Genomic DNA, 18,433 nt, shown 5'->3' with positions numbered 1-18,433 from the left:
AATACTTTAAAATTTTTAAGATCCTCTTTGTTTAAATAATAAATATTCAATTTCTTGATCAAAATTATGCGTAAAAGCGATTTTTTAAGTAATCAATAACTAATAAATTAGGTTGCAAATTATAATATACATGAACGTTTTGAAATAAATTAACAATCATCCAACTGCTATGATAAAATAAATCAATAAATTAAAAAAATGCGATTAAAATCATGTTATTTAATTAAATAATATTATTTTTCAATTAGTAATATAGAAAATGTAGCAATTTTAATTATAAAATAGTTTAAAATAAGCTTTGAAAAATGAATTTTTTTATTTTATTGTAAAAAATGTTTTATATAATATATATTTTTTGTTTAAAATATAAATTTGGCCAAAGGCATTTTTAATATATTTAAAACTTAAAATTTATACAATTTTAAAATTTGAATAAAATAAACATTAAGAATTACGATAATTCAATTAAATGTATTTGAAAGTATTGATGATTTAATAAAAATATTAAAAACAATTCCATTTACATCTTAAATTTAGTTAAATTATATTTTATGAAAATATACTTAAATTATTTACTTTTCTATTGCGTAACTTTTTTGATATTTAATTTTACAAATGATTAGAATTAATTAAATTAGTAATTCTTTTAAATTACATTTTCTAATATTGAATTTATGTTAGTGAAAAATGATTTGATCTTGTAAAAGTTAAATTTAATAAATTTTATGAAGTTATATAGTTCAAATATTTTTAGATTTTATTTTAAAGCGTGGCAGATATGATATATAGAAGATATCACATTTCTTTACGAGAGAAATTTGCCACTGGCAAAAATTTGATCAAAAAATAAATTCGAAGTGTTCCATTCGAATTACGATTATTAATAGCAATTTCACTGTCATTATTATATTGATACTCTTTACTCAGATGATGATTTTCTTCCGTTTTCTATTCTCATCCCTCTGAAAAATTCTTGAGAATTATTATTTTTAATCGAAAATTTAAATGATACGTTACCAGGGAGAAAATCTGGAAAGGAGGGAAATGTCTGGAAATTTTGTAATAGAGAAAAGTTAGAGAAACACTTATGTTTCGTGTAAAGTTAGGGAATTCTTTTATTTTTTTCGAAATTACAAACACTAGACTGAAATGAAGGAACTTTTAAAGTTAAAAAATCTTTTGAATCGTTTTATGTTCTCCGACGTTATTTGTGTAAAAAAAAATGTAAAAACGAACTTAATTGAATTAATTTAACGGGCATATACGGGCATATTTTTTTTTTTTTTTTTTTTTTTCAATTTATAGCCAAGGTTTAAACTTTCATAAATCATGTGATAATGCAGGTTTATTCAATTCAAATGTTTATTAACATAAAAGGTAGTAGCCTGTTACAACCCTTGTAACAGGCTACTGCCTTTTATGTTAATAAGCATTTGAATTGAAAATTGAATTAGATTAGATTATTCAATTTGGAAATAGCTTTATTTGGGAACTGCCAATATACATGATGTTAATTGTTTCTTTCACTTATTCTACTTTCCTAAAGTTCTCAGATATACAGTATATTAAAATTATATATGCAATTTAAATATTTTAAATATGGCTAATAGTGTACGTTTTGTACGCCTTTGGTTAATCATTAGATGTAAGAAAAACTCGACAAATCTTTGCCGTTTTATATGAAATGCTAATTTGATTATAAGCTTCATCGGAGTTTCGTTATTCAGAGTGTATACTTTCCAAATATCCTTAAAAATTGAAAATTTCGTAAATATCGTAGCCTGAATATCAGTATATTCTTTTCAGGTCAGATTTAGCCGTTTGGTCGAGAGCTAAATATTTCTTCCGATATTTCACTATTATTAGTTTTTATGTTTGCACTTGTTAGTCTATATTATTGTTTTCATTTACTGAACATCTATCATTGCGAATATATTGTCTTTCAATAGCCATCATGGAGATAATGTAAAGACTGATCGCAAAAACTCTATGTCAGTACAGTAGCATAAGCCAATAACTTTTGCCCTAAAATCCTCCAAGTATCCGTTTTGCAAATGCAAGATTTGTTAAAAATTTAGTTTGATGTTTTGCGATTTATAAATAATTTTTCGATTATAAAATACAGATAAATCCTTTTTTTGTTTTTAATGTTTGACTTTCAGTTCTGTGGGCACTAAGATGGACTTTTTCTGGATCCATTGTGGATTCAATCAGGCTCACAATAGGGTGGTTGTAACATATCCGGAACAGATTGCCTATGAAAAATTTTTGGGGTTCTCTTTCTGAATTCGATCCAGGATCTTTCGCAGTGTTTACCGTCTCGGCCATCCAGCCGACAGTTGTATTAGTTAAAGTGTATAGGTTCGAAGAGATGAGAAAAATGCTTTATTGTTTAATAAAAGGAATAAATCATTAAATAGGCACATCTAATTTTATTAACACTAAAAAGTATTCAAATCTAAATTATCATTATCATAAAAATGAAAAAAAAATAATAATTTAATTGTATGATTTCAGTGTTAGAATTAATCAGGAGTAAGAATTGAATGAATTTCGGAGAACGAGCAACGAATGTAATTCATTGAAAACAATGAGAATAAGGTAGCCCAGGCTGCTAATTTGTTTTGTACCAACTACTGAGTAGTTAGTAACTAACTACTATTGAGTATCGATAATAAGCTGATTAACAATGTTGGTAATTACAGAGATTTGAAGTTAACGATTACAGTATTAAAATTCCTTTAGAAGTCAAATGACAGAATAACTCGGTCTCTATTGTCATGCGATGAGAATTTCCGATAAAGTGACATACTAGTTCTTGGTTCTCGAATTAGATTATTTGCTCTCTTGCGGCTTATAAGGATCGGTTCCGAAAACATTTCAGCAGAATGAGCATTATTTCATTTTTATGGAAAAATACTATCCTCGAATACTCGAATACTAAAAATTATCCGCGAGTATTCGAGATCTTCGCTTGTGCCAACGATAGATCTGACATCTAGCGGTATTAGCGCGAACTACGTAATGGCGGATGCTAAGAGTATAAAGTCTGACTGCAGTAAAGTCTGTGGTCTGTTAGAATTAGAAAGTGTTCAAGCTACAATGGTAAATAATAAGTATTGCTGTGAATTTAGATATAAGTCTAAAGGTTCATCAAACTCAGTACATATGCGCACATTCCCAAAAAATAAATTACATCGAAAAAAGTGGGAAATAAAACTGAAGTTATCACTTCAGTATCACCAACACCTAATTTTGATGCGCTTAAAATTCTTTTATTTTTACAAACGTTTTCAATCTATCTAATATAGACCATCGTCAGGTTTAATATTATAAATGTTCCAAAATGGAACGTACCGTTTTTGAATATTTTACATATTTAAAATTCAGAAAAATAATTTAACTTTAAAATAAATTGAAAGTGTGTATATTAAATAAATAAAATAAATAAATAAGAAGTAAATAAAATAAATCAAAGACAAGTCTGTCCAAAAGGGATCACCATTGAAGTAAGACGTCTGTGTGTCACCGATTCTTTTTACTTTTAATTGGATGTTTGCGTTTTTTAAAGGACTTTTTTTACCTTTGGCGGCATGAAGCCTAAAAAGGAATTCCTGTCGCCATTAATGTGTATGTGTAGTCTGAAATGCAAAATAAATGGTAATCCCTCTTGGACAGACTTGTCTTTGATTTATTTAATAACAATCCAGCCATCGGACGGAAAAATTCAAAAAGTAAATACACAAATAAAATATAGAAAACAAAGCTAACTAGAAAGAAACATGATTTAAGGGTTTTTTTTCTAGTTAGCTTTGTTTTCTATATTTTATTTTATTTAATATACAGTACACACTTCTTTCAATTTATTTTGAAGTTAAATTACTTTTTTGAATTTTAAATATGTAAAATATTCAAAAACGGTACGTTCCATTTTGGAACATTTATAATATCAAACCTGACGATGGTCTATATTAGATAGGTTGAAAACGTTTGTAAAAATAAAAGAACTTTAAGCATAGCAAAATTAGGTGTTGGTGAAACTGAAGTGAATTAGTTGCTAAGAGGTAGATAGATATGAAGTTATCAGTTTTAAATTATAATATTAGCCTTATCCTTAAACCTATGAAAGTTAGCCTATTTTCATATAATCACCCACGCCCTCTTCAAGGCCCTAAATTTTCTTTGCGCAGGATTTGCCATCCACAACATAAAAATTAACCAAGATATACGAAAAATATCCCTTTTTTAGCATTTCCTCTCATTATAAGGCCTCTTTTCCGATCACCCACATATTCTAAAATGTCATAAGGTGTAATCATCATGACTTAAACAACTTCGAAATCAACTAGGATTAATGTCGGACACAAATGCGAATAAAACGTTTTGACTACAGAGAGAAAAATACATTAAAAAGACAACACACATGTAACTCTCGTATGTTGCCACGCACGCTATACCCTTTGTGGCAGCCATTTTGGTCGACTCATACGCCACCTATATTTACTGGCACAAGCGACTTGAATATTCCTTTGAGGAAAGAAACTCGAATACTACAAATACCTCTAATATCGCGCCATGGGTACAAACAGCGCCTCTTCGGTTAGAATTGCCAGATAGATAGTCAGTTATCCTCAGTGTCTGCATAATTTCCCAAATTAAGGCATTTTATCAAAAAATTCTCCACGATAATATCGATTATACAATTTCAATAATTTCAATACTCTTAACTTTTTATTGAAATAGTTTTTCGAAGAGTTGTTTATTGAATTTTCACATAATGCTTTGTTCTGTTTCATAATTTGAAGATATATCTAACATTGTATAAACTCTTGGAAGAAGAAAAAACATACGTAGAGCTGTATTTTAGTCCATATTATTATATTTTAAATCATAATAGGCCTACATTGTTACATTTTTTCCACTTTATGTACGCATATTATGATAATAAACCAAATACTATATATAGATATGTTCACATGCTTTAAATGTACTTTAATGAATAAAAGTTCTTAAATTTCATATTCTTTATTATATGTCTTAATATGTCATCTGTATTATGTCTTCATAATCTGACTTATAAAAACACACGCTTCCAATTATTTGTAGTTAATGATGATAATATATTAATAATTGGATACTTGACTGTTTATAATTGTATATATTTATTAAATTATTACGGATATATAAAACTTTATAAACTCAAGTTAAAACAGAAAATAATTTTATTAAAAACATTAAAATTATATTATTGAATTATTTTGAAAATTTTGGAACAAAAAAGAAATGGAAATTTTGAGTTAAAATCATAAACCTTATGTAAAATATAAAATTTAACTTGTGAAAAATTGTTCATAAAAGAATTAAACGGTAAAAACAGGAAATTTGTCAAATTTTTTTCAAGTGAGTTGCTTTAATCACAGAAAAACTTTTTGAAATTTAATAAAGTTTATGTTTTTATACAGTTGAAATATTTTAAAATTTCTTTTGGGATATAGCAAGATATAGGCTACATCATATTTTTTATAGTAGAAATTTACCACTTTAATTGAAAAATAAAATTTGTCATGTAATTCGAGTTAAATATATATAATCCTTCCTCCCTGTGAGCACTAAGGGAGCCTTTTTATCAAGCCCCTCTTGGGCTCGGTCCAATCTAGGGGACGGCTTGACGTTGAGGTCATCGATTTTGATCAAACTCGGTGAGGATATGGTGCATCTCCAAAGACTGATATGTGCCAAGCAGCAAGACGCACTACTAAAAAATTAAGCAAGAAAATTCACGTTGAAGATCGCATGACGAGCATGGAAANTCTAATGTCGACTGCTTTACTCACTTCTTCAGGATTTTTCGGAATTAATAGCATTATAATTGTATCGATCCCTAAGCCTATTAATTTCAACCTGGTTTGGATGCCATTCTAAGACCGTTGTTCTGACATTTTCCCACTTCTTCAAAAGATCTTTAATAGCAGATATCGGCATTAATCCTCTTTTTCAAAAGAAAACATACGTCGTCGAGTTTCTTGGTGTTCTTCATTCAAGAGTTCTTGGCGTTCTTCTACATGTTTTTTTTTTTAAACTCTTTCCGCCCTGTGGGCACTAAGAGGGCCTTTTTTGCAAGCCCATTATGGGTTCGACCAGGCCCACAATGGGGCTGCCGAATGGTGAGGGACCGGGCCCTACATATCTGAACGGACCACCCCCGAAAAATTCCTGGGGATTTTTCGACCAGTTCGGATTCGAGCCCGGGTTCCCAGAGCCGTAGGCTGCCACCTTTACCTCTCGGCCATCCGGCCGCTTCTTCTAAGTGTTGGTGTTCGTTATCCGATTTGTTCGTTAACCCATCACCCACTGTACCGGTGGTTGATCAAATGGTCGCGAGGATAAAGTGTTATCGTCTCTCGTAGGGTTCCGAATTCGAATCTGATATTTATCTTAGATCAGTGATTTTTAACCTGTGGGTCTTGTGTACCCTGTGTAAAGCTTTGCGACCTCCAGGGGGGTCGCAAAGCCTTACACAGGGGGTCGCGGGTAAAAGAAAAAGACAAGTGCTTGTAGGTCCTACACTACAATAAAAAAAAACTACACTCTCAGTGAGAAGGCTGTGCCGGTTTATTTTACAGTACAATTGGGTTTTTGATCGATATTTAGGTCTCAACAGAAAGAAACTTAAATACGTAGTTTTTAAAATCACTGACATAGTTTTAATATGGCCCTGAGGGTCGCCAGAATTTTTTAACTTATAAAGGGGCCGATTATTCAAGAAGGTTGAAAAGCACTGTCTTAGATGATAGGAGTTAGAGTGTTGTTCTCATTCTTTATCCATGTTCATCAAATTCTACTATAAGCTTATTTTTGAAATCTTCCGCTGTGGGCACTGACACGATCATTTTAGCAAGCCCCACTTTTTCGGCTTTGGGCTTCGGATTTGAGCACGGGTATACCAGAGCTGTAGGTTGCCACCCTAACCTGTTGTGTCCGTTAACTAAACGATTACTTGTTAACGTATATAATTAACTTTATTATAATACAAACGTAACTTTGTGCCTCCAGATCTAAGTGTTATAACAGCTAACGCACGACTGACTTGAGACAAAGGAACACGACAAAGTTCAGAGGTGCGGGGTCGTCTAACTAGGTCAAGAGTAATGTCAAGTAGGTCAAGAGGCAATCCCCTGGAGGTTTACATACATAACACTAACTGTTCGGCTATCCGGTCATCTCTACTATAGATGATGATCGCCAGATGATCGAGGTACAGTACAGTATCTTGCTGCTCTGTGGACCCGGATTCGAATTACAATCAGAACATCAGAAATCTTCGCAGTTTTACCTTGATATGACGGTTTCGTTTCTTATTACCCGTCTGGCCAAACTTTTTAAGCTTGAAAAAAGTCTTCTTGATGCACATGAGAAAAAATTTAAAGAAAAGGATAATATTTTAAGTCAAAATTTCTATTTAGGATAGCAGGCTCAATAAGTTAATCGAGTAAGGTAGCAGGTTACCACTCTAAAGACCCAGAATTGAATCCGGGCAGTCGATAAACCCCAGACATTTTTCAAAAAGTGCTCTGGTCAGAGCCACATTACGCTTTTCGTAGGCCTTAAGCACTTTAAACTTTAATTCCTTAAATAGAATGTTTTTTTGTCTTTTTTTAAACTATTTTTGAATTACAAAACAGTACAAGAATTATTGTTGCTGCAAAAGGAGTAGAATTTAGTATCCAGCTTTCTTATGAGTTCTTGAAAGTCTAAGCTTTGAATCACTGCTATTTTTCAATGGTGATGATAAACCATCTCCTTCATAACTGACAGTTTCTTCATTAGCTTGAGTCATAAATAATATTGCAAGTGTACATTCATGATTCAGGAAAGCCTATTTATAAATGTTAAAATTTTCTTAAATATAACCATTAAAATAATTAATTAATCTAATAATTTTTAATACGAACATTGCTCTTAGAATGTACCGGTATATGTCAATCTTAGGATCAAATTCTGAAAGAGAACGATTTTTTTCAACATTAATTAAATCGCATTAAAAATCATTTAAGATCTAATTTGTCTCAAACAAAATTATCATATTTATCTGCACTTAGCGTAGTGGGGGCGCCAGGAGCGGTCCGCCCCGGGCAGCACTTTTAGGGGGCGGCAAAATTTCACAATAAATAATAATAATATCTTGTAAAAATTTGAACCATTTCATTTCATATTTTTGTCGCATCTACGATTCGGACCGATTGAAATGCGCATGGAATTTTTCATTACTTATTCTGTGACGAAACTGAATTTTAGTCTTTTAAATTGAGATACCTAAATAAGCGGGTGGCGAAATTTTCCTCCTCCCCCGGCCGCTGACATCCACGCTACGCCAATGTCTCCACTTTACATAGAAAGTGAAATATTAAAACAGTTGCTAATTGAGGAAATTAGTAAAGATTTTTTAAGAGAAAAGTGTAGAAAAGTCTACATAAAATAAACTTTAATTCCCATAACTTCTATTTTCTCAATTTTAAATTTCGCAAACCTTTAATTTTTCGTATGCACTGGGCACTGTGCCTGAAGTGCCTAGTGGATAAGAGAGCACTGGGTCTGTCCGGATAGGTCAGGCCTCGTCACTCATTATCCGGCCACCCTATTCTGGACCTGGCTGAATCTACGATAGACATGAAAAAGGCCGTTTTAGTCGTGTTAGTGTCCACAGGGCGAAAAGAGTAAAAAAAAAAAAATCAATTAATCGAAATACAAGTTAAAATGAGTAAGATTAAAAATCATTAACCAAATTAATGAAAAGGAACAGCATGTTTAATTTTATTGAATAGTAAAATTTCGTCTTGTCACATTGAAATATTCAGAATTTCATTGCTGTGCTGAAGGATGGAAACGAAATCTTGATCATAATTGCCTGTGAAAAATCAAGAAATTACTTTCGAGTTCGCCCAAGATGACAGAGTGAATAAAACTAATGAACACAGATGGTTGTTAGTCGCAGGTTAGCATCTGACCAACGGGTATTAACCAATGCAAAATTAGGTTTTCTACGATTTTGCATTTCCTAAAACCCGCCGGCGGACGTCCATATACAGTATATGGATAACCAAACGGATATATACACGAAAATCCGTAAGATACATATAAGGCAACACTTAATCCGGTACTGGAAGTACATTAAGCCCCCTTTAACGCTGCCTCGCTTAACGCTGATTCGATATAACGCAGTCTGCTCGAAGCCTTAAAAAAGCTAAAAATTTACGCCGATTTAAATTATCGCGGGATTTCATTGATTCGTATATAATACGATTATTTGCGAACACCAACCAATCAGCAAAAGGTGACAAAAAGGAGTACTTTTTATAAATCTGTATTTATTTGGTGCAATTTTGGAAAAAATATAACATTGTGGATGCCATAGGAAATATCGACTTTGCTTGGCAAGAATTAATTGATAAATGCACGAACGAATTGTAGAAGAAGTTATGGCTGAAGGTATCCATGAATTCTTAACGAGAAGAGCCTATCGGTATATCGTTAGGTTGATCAAACTTAACCTAATCGATATAGCAGGTCCAGGAGATATAGACGAGCAGGATATTGAGGAGTTACAGCAGGTTTCTAGTGAGAGCCTTACCAACGACGACCTTCCAGAACTGGCAGAACATGCAATCCATGTGGAACTGGAAAATAGAGATTCTGAAAACAAAGAACCCAAAAAATTTCTCTACAGATTTCCTTAGTAAAAGTTTGGTAATGCTAACCGATATCATTGATCAAATTGTAGCGAATGATCCATATTTTGAAAAGAGTGCAAAAACAAAACGAGGCGTTTTGGATGTGATCTTCTACTGACATTTGCTTGAGGAAAGAAAAAAGCAACAAATGAAACTTCACAACTTTATTGCAAAAGAACAAGAATTTCAGAAAAGTCAGGACCTTCGTCACAAAAAATGAACTTTACATTTTTGTGTGCATATGTTTGTCTTATTTAACATATATTATTATACAAATTAATATAAAAATAACTTAAAATTAAAGTAAAATTTGTTTATTTTTGGTCGCGTGTTCCCTTATCCCTATTTACTCTGTGATAAAATGACCTCGTTTAAACGTTGTTTCACTTAGCGCTTTGTTGTCTAGGAACGCATCACCCGCATTAAATGGGATCTGACTGTACTGTACGAGGACGTTTGTACGGCCGGGGGACATTCAGATACAAAGTAATATCCGAATAACCGTTATGGATATCTATGTGACATGGTTAACATGTTCGATGATTATTAGGGAAGAAATGGCCACCGAGCAAACGGCCCACTGGAAAGTAGGAAATTTTATTGTGGGCTAGTCCACCATCTGTGAGACATCAGATTTTCCTGTTGACAGGCACATCGCCTACTGCTGAAATGCTGGTTTCAAAAGTCATCTCATCTGACAGTCGGTCACTCCTAGTAGTGGTGCAAGGAACATTGACAATACAGCTATACGTTCAGGAAATCCCGCACCTAAATCATATATTGTCTTTTATGGCAGTGCTGCACACAGCCATTTTCCAGAAAGGTAATGCGTGCTTAGCAAACAGCTAGGGTTTCCCAATAATTTTTATGTTGCATTGCCTCACGCCCTTGGCCTCGTCTCTAGATTTGTCGCCTGTCTATCATTTGTGGATCATGCCAGCTTCGGCCATCTACGAGTGTGAGAGTGAGAGATCCGGAGTAATAGTTGCATTATCTGTGGACAAATCTGTCGAAGAATAGCTTATAGATTGTAAACCTGCATGTCCGATCGTATCCAGCCACATGTATCCAGGCAAGTAGTGTTCTTGCAAGGTAGTAAATGTTCCTTTAAATTACATCGTTGTTCTACAGGAAATTGTCCCTTTGCTATGATATCGCAATTGCATATTACCATCGTCATTACCTTAGCACTAATAAAGTTTTATTGGATTCCAATACCTTCTTGGTGAGTTGCTTTTTTAGTAATCAGCGAATAAATTAATTATGTTTTCCTGATATTTATTGAGCTCATCAATGGCCGGGTGGATAAAACCATTAAATACTGGTCGTAGGTTCGAGCATCGCGAATTTTCTTCAGCTTAGTAACACCTAAATAGAAGCCACTTTCCTATAAAAGACTTTGACAGGCATATCCCGGCCGCCCCTCGGCAGATCGTCCATGTGTCGCGTTGCCGTATAAGAATAAAACCAAAACCTAATAGTTATTATCGATAAAAAAGTTTAAAAAATAATACAGCAATATTTTCTGCTGTTTAAGAGTAGAAAATTTTGCTGTATTATTTTTAAAACTTTTTTTTTCTGCATTTCATTTTTTCTTGAATTTAAACTTTTTAATTTTATACATTTTTTCAGCAATTTTTTCATTTAATTACATATAACATACCGGTAGTTAATCTAAGGCACGTCATTCCAAACTGCGTCTTGTCCACTTTTATAAAATTCCTTCGGCTAATTATATCACATTTTATTAATTCTACATGCTGGTTTATGCAAGTAAATCAATATAAACTACGTCAAATTCCTAGGTTATAAAATATTTTATCGAATACTGAAAATTAAGCGAAAGTGGAAAAACGCACTTTGGAATGACGCGCCTCATATGCTATGATTATTAGAGTGGTATCTTATCGCTCTGGGAGACCCGTGTCGAAAAACTATATGACTTTTCGAGAAGTGATTCGTCCGGATATGTCGGTCCCCATCCTCACACCCGGCCGCCCTATATGGATCTGGCCGAACCCATAATGGACTTGCTATAAGAGACCCTCTTAGTGCCCACAGTGCGGAAAAAGCAAAAAGAGAATAACAAAAAAAAACCCGGTCGATCCCATTCAGAGCCTGGCCGAACTCATAATGGGCTTGCTAAAAAAAGGCCCTCTTAGTGCCCACAAGAAGAAGAGAGTTTAAAAACAAAATAATTTTTGATTTTTCTATATAAAGAGTATAATATAAAACATATACAGTATTAAAAATAATTTTATTCAATTTACTAGTATTTTCATTCACTAAACCGCACGGCCATTCGCCCGTCATAAAAGAAACCATCATCGTATAGTTCAATCACACATTAATGATAAATGATTATCCAACGTGAAATTAAATATTTAACAATGTAAATTAATGATTAAAAATTGTTACTGAAGCAAAACTGACAAATTCTGAACTGACATTTGAGAAATTTCATATTTCTCTCCCATTTTTGTCACTTTTTAAATTAAATTAATATTTTTATTTATTAAATATCAATTACNGTGAATTCACTTAATTTTTTCAGTGAAAATACCTTGGCATTGCCCTTAACAGCATTTGAGATGTCCTTGTTTACCCAGGTAATATTTGCCCATTAGTAATGACAGTCATCAAAATCATTTCAAAATAATATATTTTTATTATAAAAACAAAGTTTTCAATTTTTTACGTGTTTTTCATAAACATATTGAAAATTAAAAGAAATAATTTTTATCTGCAATTGTCATATGTAGTACTGTACATGCTTTCAGTTTTCATAGTTAGATATTTACTAATGCTTCATTATCTACAGAATATGCACTTTTATATCTAGACCTTTTGCTGATTTCATGGATTACAGTATAAATATCAATCATTCTTGGTTTTTTATAACAAAAATTGCAGTCTAGCAAAATTCAATATCAAGACAATACAATAGAATTAATGTGAATGTTAGAACTTGTTTGAAATGTTCGTAGTTTAGAATTGAAACTTTTTGAATCGGAAGAATGAATTTGGATTATTTAAGATGATGCTTTTGAATGGCTTGATGATGATCTAAAATTCCAAATACTATGTTTATTATTATTATTATTATTGACTTCTCTATCTCTACTAAAGCAGAATTTTGGTGATGAGTAAAACAATGAATTTGAAAGGTCTGAATATACTATCCATATTGAAATATATCAAAATATGAATGACATTGATGTACAGCAGAAAGCTAATTCAGATAAGTGAGAAAATATGATGTGTTTGAATTAGCAGCATATAAAGTATAAATATCAGACATTTAAAAGTTTCAACTATTTTCACATCAGTGGCACAAATGTATCTATTGTTGCCTGAAATAATTTCTTGTACTTGAACTAAGATTCTACATTGAGGAACACTGTTTTCTTTAAATGTTAATATTTCTGGTAATTGGTATGATATTCTCTGAAATATCTATCCATTTTTGTCATTGTTGCAAATATCTTTTGGACTAATGTCAGAAAAAAATACTTAATCCAAATAGATAAAAATTACTGCTTGTTGTAATAATTTAATTTATGTAGAAATGTTTAGGAGTTAATTCTTTGAGATTATTAGAGTTGGAAGAATTAGTATTAATGAGATTAGAGCCCAATGACAGTTCATAAGCATGCAAAACTGCTGCATCTCAAAGAAAATTAAATCGACAAAATAATGTTTAGGTTTTTTATTACATTATAATTAAATAAATTATTACACATGATGATTAAAACTAATATTTTTAAAATCAAAATCAGCACTAATCAAAACAATATCCAAAATAAAAAATGATTTTATTAGTGTGGTTGCTTGCCCCTCACCCTCCTGCAATAGCACTGTTAAACAGTGTAATGCCATTTCCCAAGACCATCTCCCAAGCCTCCCATTCAGAGAACCACATACTGTGCAGAGAACAGTCCTATATATAATGTGTAATCATTTTATTTACAAAAAGTGATATGATTATATTCTAAATAAAGAACTTTTATTTTATCATCAGAGATTACTCATTTATAATTTTTGTTTTATCTTTTGATTGATCATCAAACTATTTAATAATGTAGGAAATGTGATCACACTCTGTATAAGTGATTTAAAAAAATTCATTGTATTCAATTGACATTTAATATTCCAGGAATTTTTATTTCAAATACAAATAAAATGTGTAGAAATAATCGTTTCCATTATGCCATTCTGGTTTTGAAAATTTGAAAAATATTTCAAATAACCATTTGATGCTTGTGTATTGTTGACAGCCATTCTATACATACAAGATAATCACATATTTCACTTTTTATTTTAATATTCTGTAATCAGTGGTAGAATAGATGAACCTATTATTAAATCTTTTTTAATTTGAGTTTTCTGTAAAAAAATCTTTAATAATAAAACTATATAAGTAGAGATTATTTCCCTGTATGTACATTCTTTGTTCTGTGTTAATGAGGATTGACAGGAGAGGCCTTTTGCGAACAACTAATAATATAGATTGTATAGACTGTGATATCGTGTTTTATGGAAAGGATTGACCTTGATTTATAGGTAATTTGGTTTTGCATATGTTTTATGGTGTTGTAACTGATACCATAGATTGCTATGATTATTATGAATAAATGTGCAGATAATGGAAGAAATTATTGATAAAAATAATGTGTTGTTGACACTACTTGCTTTTTGCATTATATTATCACCAAAGTAAGTATAATTAGTATGTACTTTGATATTTTTGGCTATTTATGTTCTATTCAATTTTAATCCCTGGCACATGTTATTAAAAAGCTAAACATTTGTTAGGAACTTAGCTCTTGCTAGGATTTAAATATTTAATCTATATTTTCTCATTGGACCAATGTTTGGGCTTCTTACTGTAGCATTTGTATCTGTACTTCTTCCGTTGCAGCATGGTTCGTGACATGTCGGTCAGATATATCTTTAATTTTTAAACATTTTATTTTGGGCTAATAGGTATATATATGCAAAAATACTTTTTACATGTACACTGAATTTTTTTCTCTTTCTTACTTTGTTTGAAATCAATTTTTGAGTATTTTGTCTATGTTGTAAAGTTGTAAAACTACTGAAAATTTTTTAGGAAATATTACTTTTGAACAAATTGTGTCTCATCTTTATGAAAATTTAATTAAATTTTCACAATGATGGGATACTGGGTTTTCATAATGATGATTCAATTTACTGGATTTTTTTGAAAACTGAAAGGTAAATCAACAACAAATGTTAAATAAACTAATGTAGACAATGAAATTTTATCAAGTAATTCTACCCCTGTGTTTAGAATACAAATTGTGACTGAATAGAAGAGCAACTTTTGAATTGTTGAAATGAAAAAGCAAATACTTTATTTCAAATCTCTCTATCAATTGCTTGAAATTGTTAATCAGAAATTAGATTGTTTGGTGTATGCTAAATTTAAAAATCTTGTTTTAGCTCAAAAGAATAGATGTTGAACACTATATTATAACTAAAATTAGTAAGAAGGCTTCATTGTGTAAAAAGCTTTATATTCATAATAAATCAGCAGCACAAAAAAAAATTTAAAAAATTAGCCCCTCTTCTGTTGACTTTTGAGATATCTTGTAAGGTGTTAATGAATATACATCTTACTTAAAAATTACACTAGTTACAGTTAAAATTTTTTCAGTGAAAATACCTTGGCATTGCCCTTAACAGCATTTGAGATGTCCTTGTTTACCCAGGTAATATTTGCCCATTAGTAATGACAGTCATCAAAATCATTTCAAAATAATATATTTTTATTATAAAAACAAAGTTTTCAATTTTTTACGTGTTTTTCATAAACATATTGAAAATTAAAAGAAATAATTTTTATCTGCAATTGTCATATGTAGTACTGTACATGCTTTCAGTTTTCATAGTTAGATATTTACTAATGCTTCATTATCTACAGAATATGCACTTTTATATCTAGACCTTTTGCTGATTTCATGGATTACAGTATAAATATCAATCATTCTTGGTTTTTTATAACAAAAATTGCAGTCTAGCAAAATTCAATATCAAGACAATACAATAGAATTAATGTGAATGTTAGAACTTGTTTGAAATGTTCGTAGTTTAGAATTGAAACTTTTTGAATCGGAAGAATGAATTTGGATTATTTAAGATGATGCTTTTGAATGGCTTGATGATGATCTAAAATTCCAAATACTATGTTTATTATTATTATTATTATTGACTTCTCTATCTCTACTAAAGCAGAATTTTGGTGATGAGTAAAACAATGAATTTGAAAGGTCTGAATATACTATCCATATTGAAATATATCAAAATATGAATGACATTGATGTACAGCAGAAAGCTAATTCAGATAAGTGAGAAAATATGATGTGTTTGAATTAGCAGCATATAAAGTATAAATATCAGACATTTAAAAGTTTCAACTATTTTCACATCAGTGGCACAAATGTATCTATTGTTGCCTGAAATAATTTCTTGTACTTGAACTAAGATTCTACATTGAGGAACACTGTTTTCTTTAAATGTTAATATTTCTGGTAATTGGTATGATATTCTCTGAAATATCTATCCATTTTTGTCATTGTTGCAAATATCTTTTGGACTAATGTCAGAAAAAAATACTTAATCCAAATAGATAAAAATTACTGCTTGTTGTAATAATTTAATTTATGTAGAAATGTTTAGGAGTTAATTCTTTGAGATTATTAGAGTTGGAAGAATTAGTATTAATGAGATTAGAGCCCAATGACAGTTCATAAGCATGCAAAACTGCTGCATCTCAAAGAAAATTAAATCGACAAAATAATGTTTAGGTTTTTTATTACATTATAATTAAATAAATTATTACACATGATGATTAAAACTAATATTTTTAAAATCAAAATCAGCACTAATCAAAACAATATCCAAAATAAAAAATGATTTTATTAGTGTGGTTGCTTGCCCCTCACCCTCCTGCAATAGCACTGTTAAACAGTGTAATGCCATTTCCCAAGACCATCTCCCAAGCCTCCCATTCAGAGAACCACATACTGTGCAGAGAACAGTCCTACTTGTTTGGCAATCACATCATGTAATTTGATTAAATGCAACATCAGATGTCTCTATTGATGTCCTTTAATTTTTATCTGATGTATTTTATGTTATAACAATGGTTAAAATGTTATCAGAAGTGAAGAATGAAAAAGTTAGGTGATTGACTCACTGTGTGCATGCATGCACACATGTCCAGAATGAGTCACCTAACTTTTTCGTTTTTTACCTCTGATAACATTTTAACTGTTGTTGCGACATAAAATACCTCAGATAAAAATTAAAGGACATCATCAGAGACATCTGACATTCTTATATTTATGTATCAACTAAGTTTATATAGCAACAACAGTTAAAATGTTATTAGAATTGAAAAAGTTAACAAATAATTCACTTTGTATAAATATATTATGTAAAATAGTTGTTGTTGCTCAATTATCAGTCCTAGACTAACCAGGGAGTATGGTTCCCCTTACCTTTATAAATAAATAAATAAATAGAAGTAAGTAGAGGAAATTTTGAAAGTGTTAAATGCACTTATTCAAATGTATATACATTACATATACAATAACTAAAAGTTTAAATCTTCATTCACAGTTCTAGTGGCTAATCCACAGTAGTACAAGAGTGAACATAAATTTGCATGTTCTAACTCACGGACCCCCTAATATTTGTTTTATTTATGCTACTGTTACTTAGCACACTGATATTAGACAGCCACAAGCCACTGATGACTGAGACAGACTTTAATCTGGACTAATAATGTTGATATTTATATTTTAGTTTTGTATTTTTGATTTTTTTTATGAGGTAAGATATTGGTAAGGTTAATTCTAGTTATTCAGATTATATCAGAATGAGGTATATAAATTTCCATTTTATGTTCAGTTTTAATTGTTGTATAATTGAGATTGAAATATTAATGTACTGTACATATTTATTTGAGCAACAAATCTCTCTAACACAGCCAAGAAAGCTTTTGTTATGACATCTTTAAGTCAATGTTTACCTATAGGTTATTAGATTAAAAAAATAAAGCATTCCTTTCATTATAATAATTTATATGCTTCTGGAGTTGTATATTAGACTTGAATAATCTAATCTGTAATTTAAAAATGTGTGATTCACTGAACTCTAAATGCAGGTAGCTCACTATCAATTGTTTAGAATGTGATGTCTTAATTTGTGATATCAGATAGTCAGACAAACCTGTTTTTAGTCTTTTTCATAAATTAACTACCTATTCACATTGTCTATATTAGTTATCAAACTGGCACTCAATTTATTATATAGTTTTCTTTGATAATTAGAAAACTGATTAGATGTTTTGTGTGAATAAAAAAAAAAATGTTTTATAATCTTTGATACATGGGATTTGGTGTTCATCTAGAAATAGATTCAGTGGGAGAAGTTTATTTGATGATGATAGTTGCTAATATGTAAATATTTATGGATTGTCCAATGAAAGCTATATCATCAAAAAACTAGTATGTAATCTTTTGATTCTGATGAAACCGTGTTGTTGTTATTAAGCTGTTTCTTTGCAGACACACTAAGGTGACATATATCAACACTTGGCAACTTATTGACTATTTATTCAGTTGGGACGCCTTTTACATTACGCGTTTTGGGCATTGGCCCCTCTTCAGCCAACT

The 18,433-nt window shown here is 30.9% G+C and overlaps 1 protein-coding gene across 1 annotated transcript in view; it reads right to left on the bottom strand.

The window, feature by feature from the left end:
• Positions 1-7,717: 7,717 nt before the first annotated feature.
• Positions 7,718-18,433, bottom strand: part of LOC111623469 (general transcription factor II-I repeat domain-containing protein 2-like) — a 34,179-nt gene continuing 23,463 nt past the window's right edge. Inside the window, exon 2 of the mRNA XM_023366053.1 lies at positions 7,718-7,876. Within this exon, the coding sequence (XP_023221821.1) occupies positions 7,718-7,876 (159 nt within the window). The remainder of the gene's footprint in view (positions 7,877-18,433) is intronic.

This window comes from Centruroides sculpturatus, unplaced genomic scaffold (assembly GCF_000671375.1).
Source record: "Centruroides sculpturatus isolate CEXI.00-Female unplaced genomic scaffold, Cexi_2.0 scaffold115, whole genome shotgun sequence".
Taxonomy (NCBI): domain Eukaryota; kingdom Metazoa; phylum Arthropoda; class Arachnida; order Scorpiones; family Buthidae; genus Centruroides; species Centruroides sculpturatus.
Note: the sequence above shows the minus strand (reverse complement) of the source record. Positions and strands in the feature narration are given on the sequence as shown.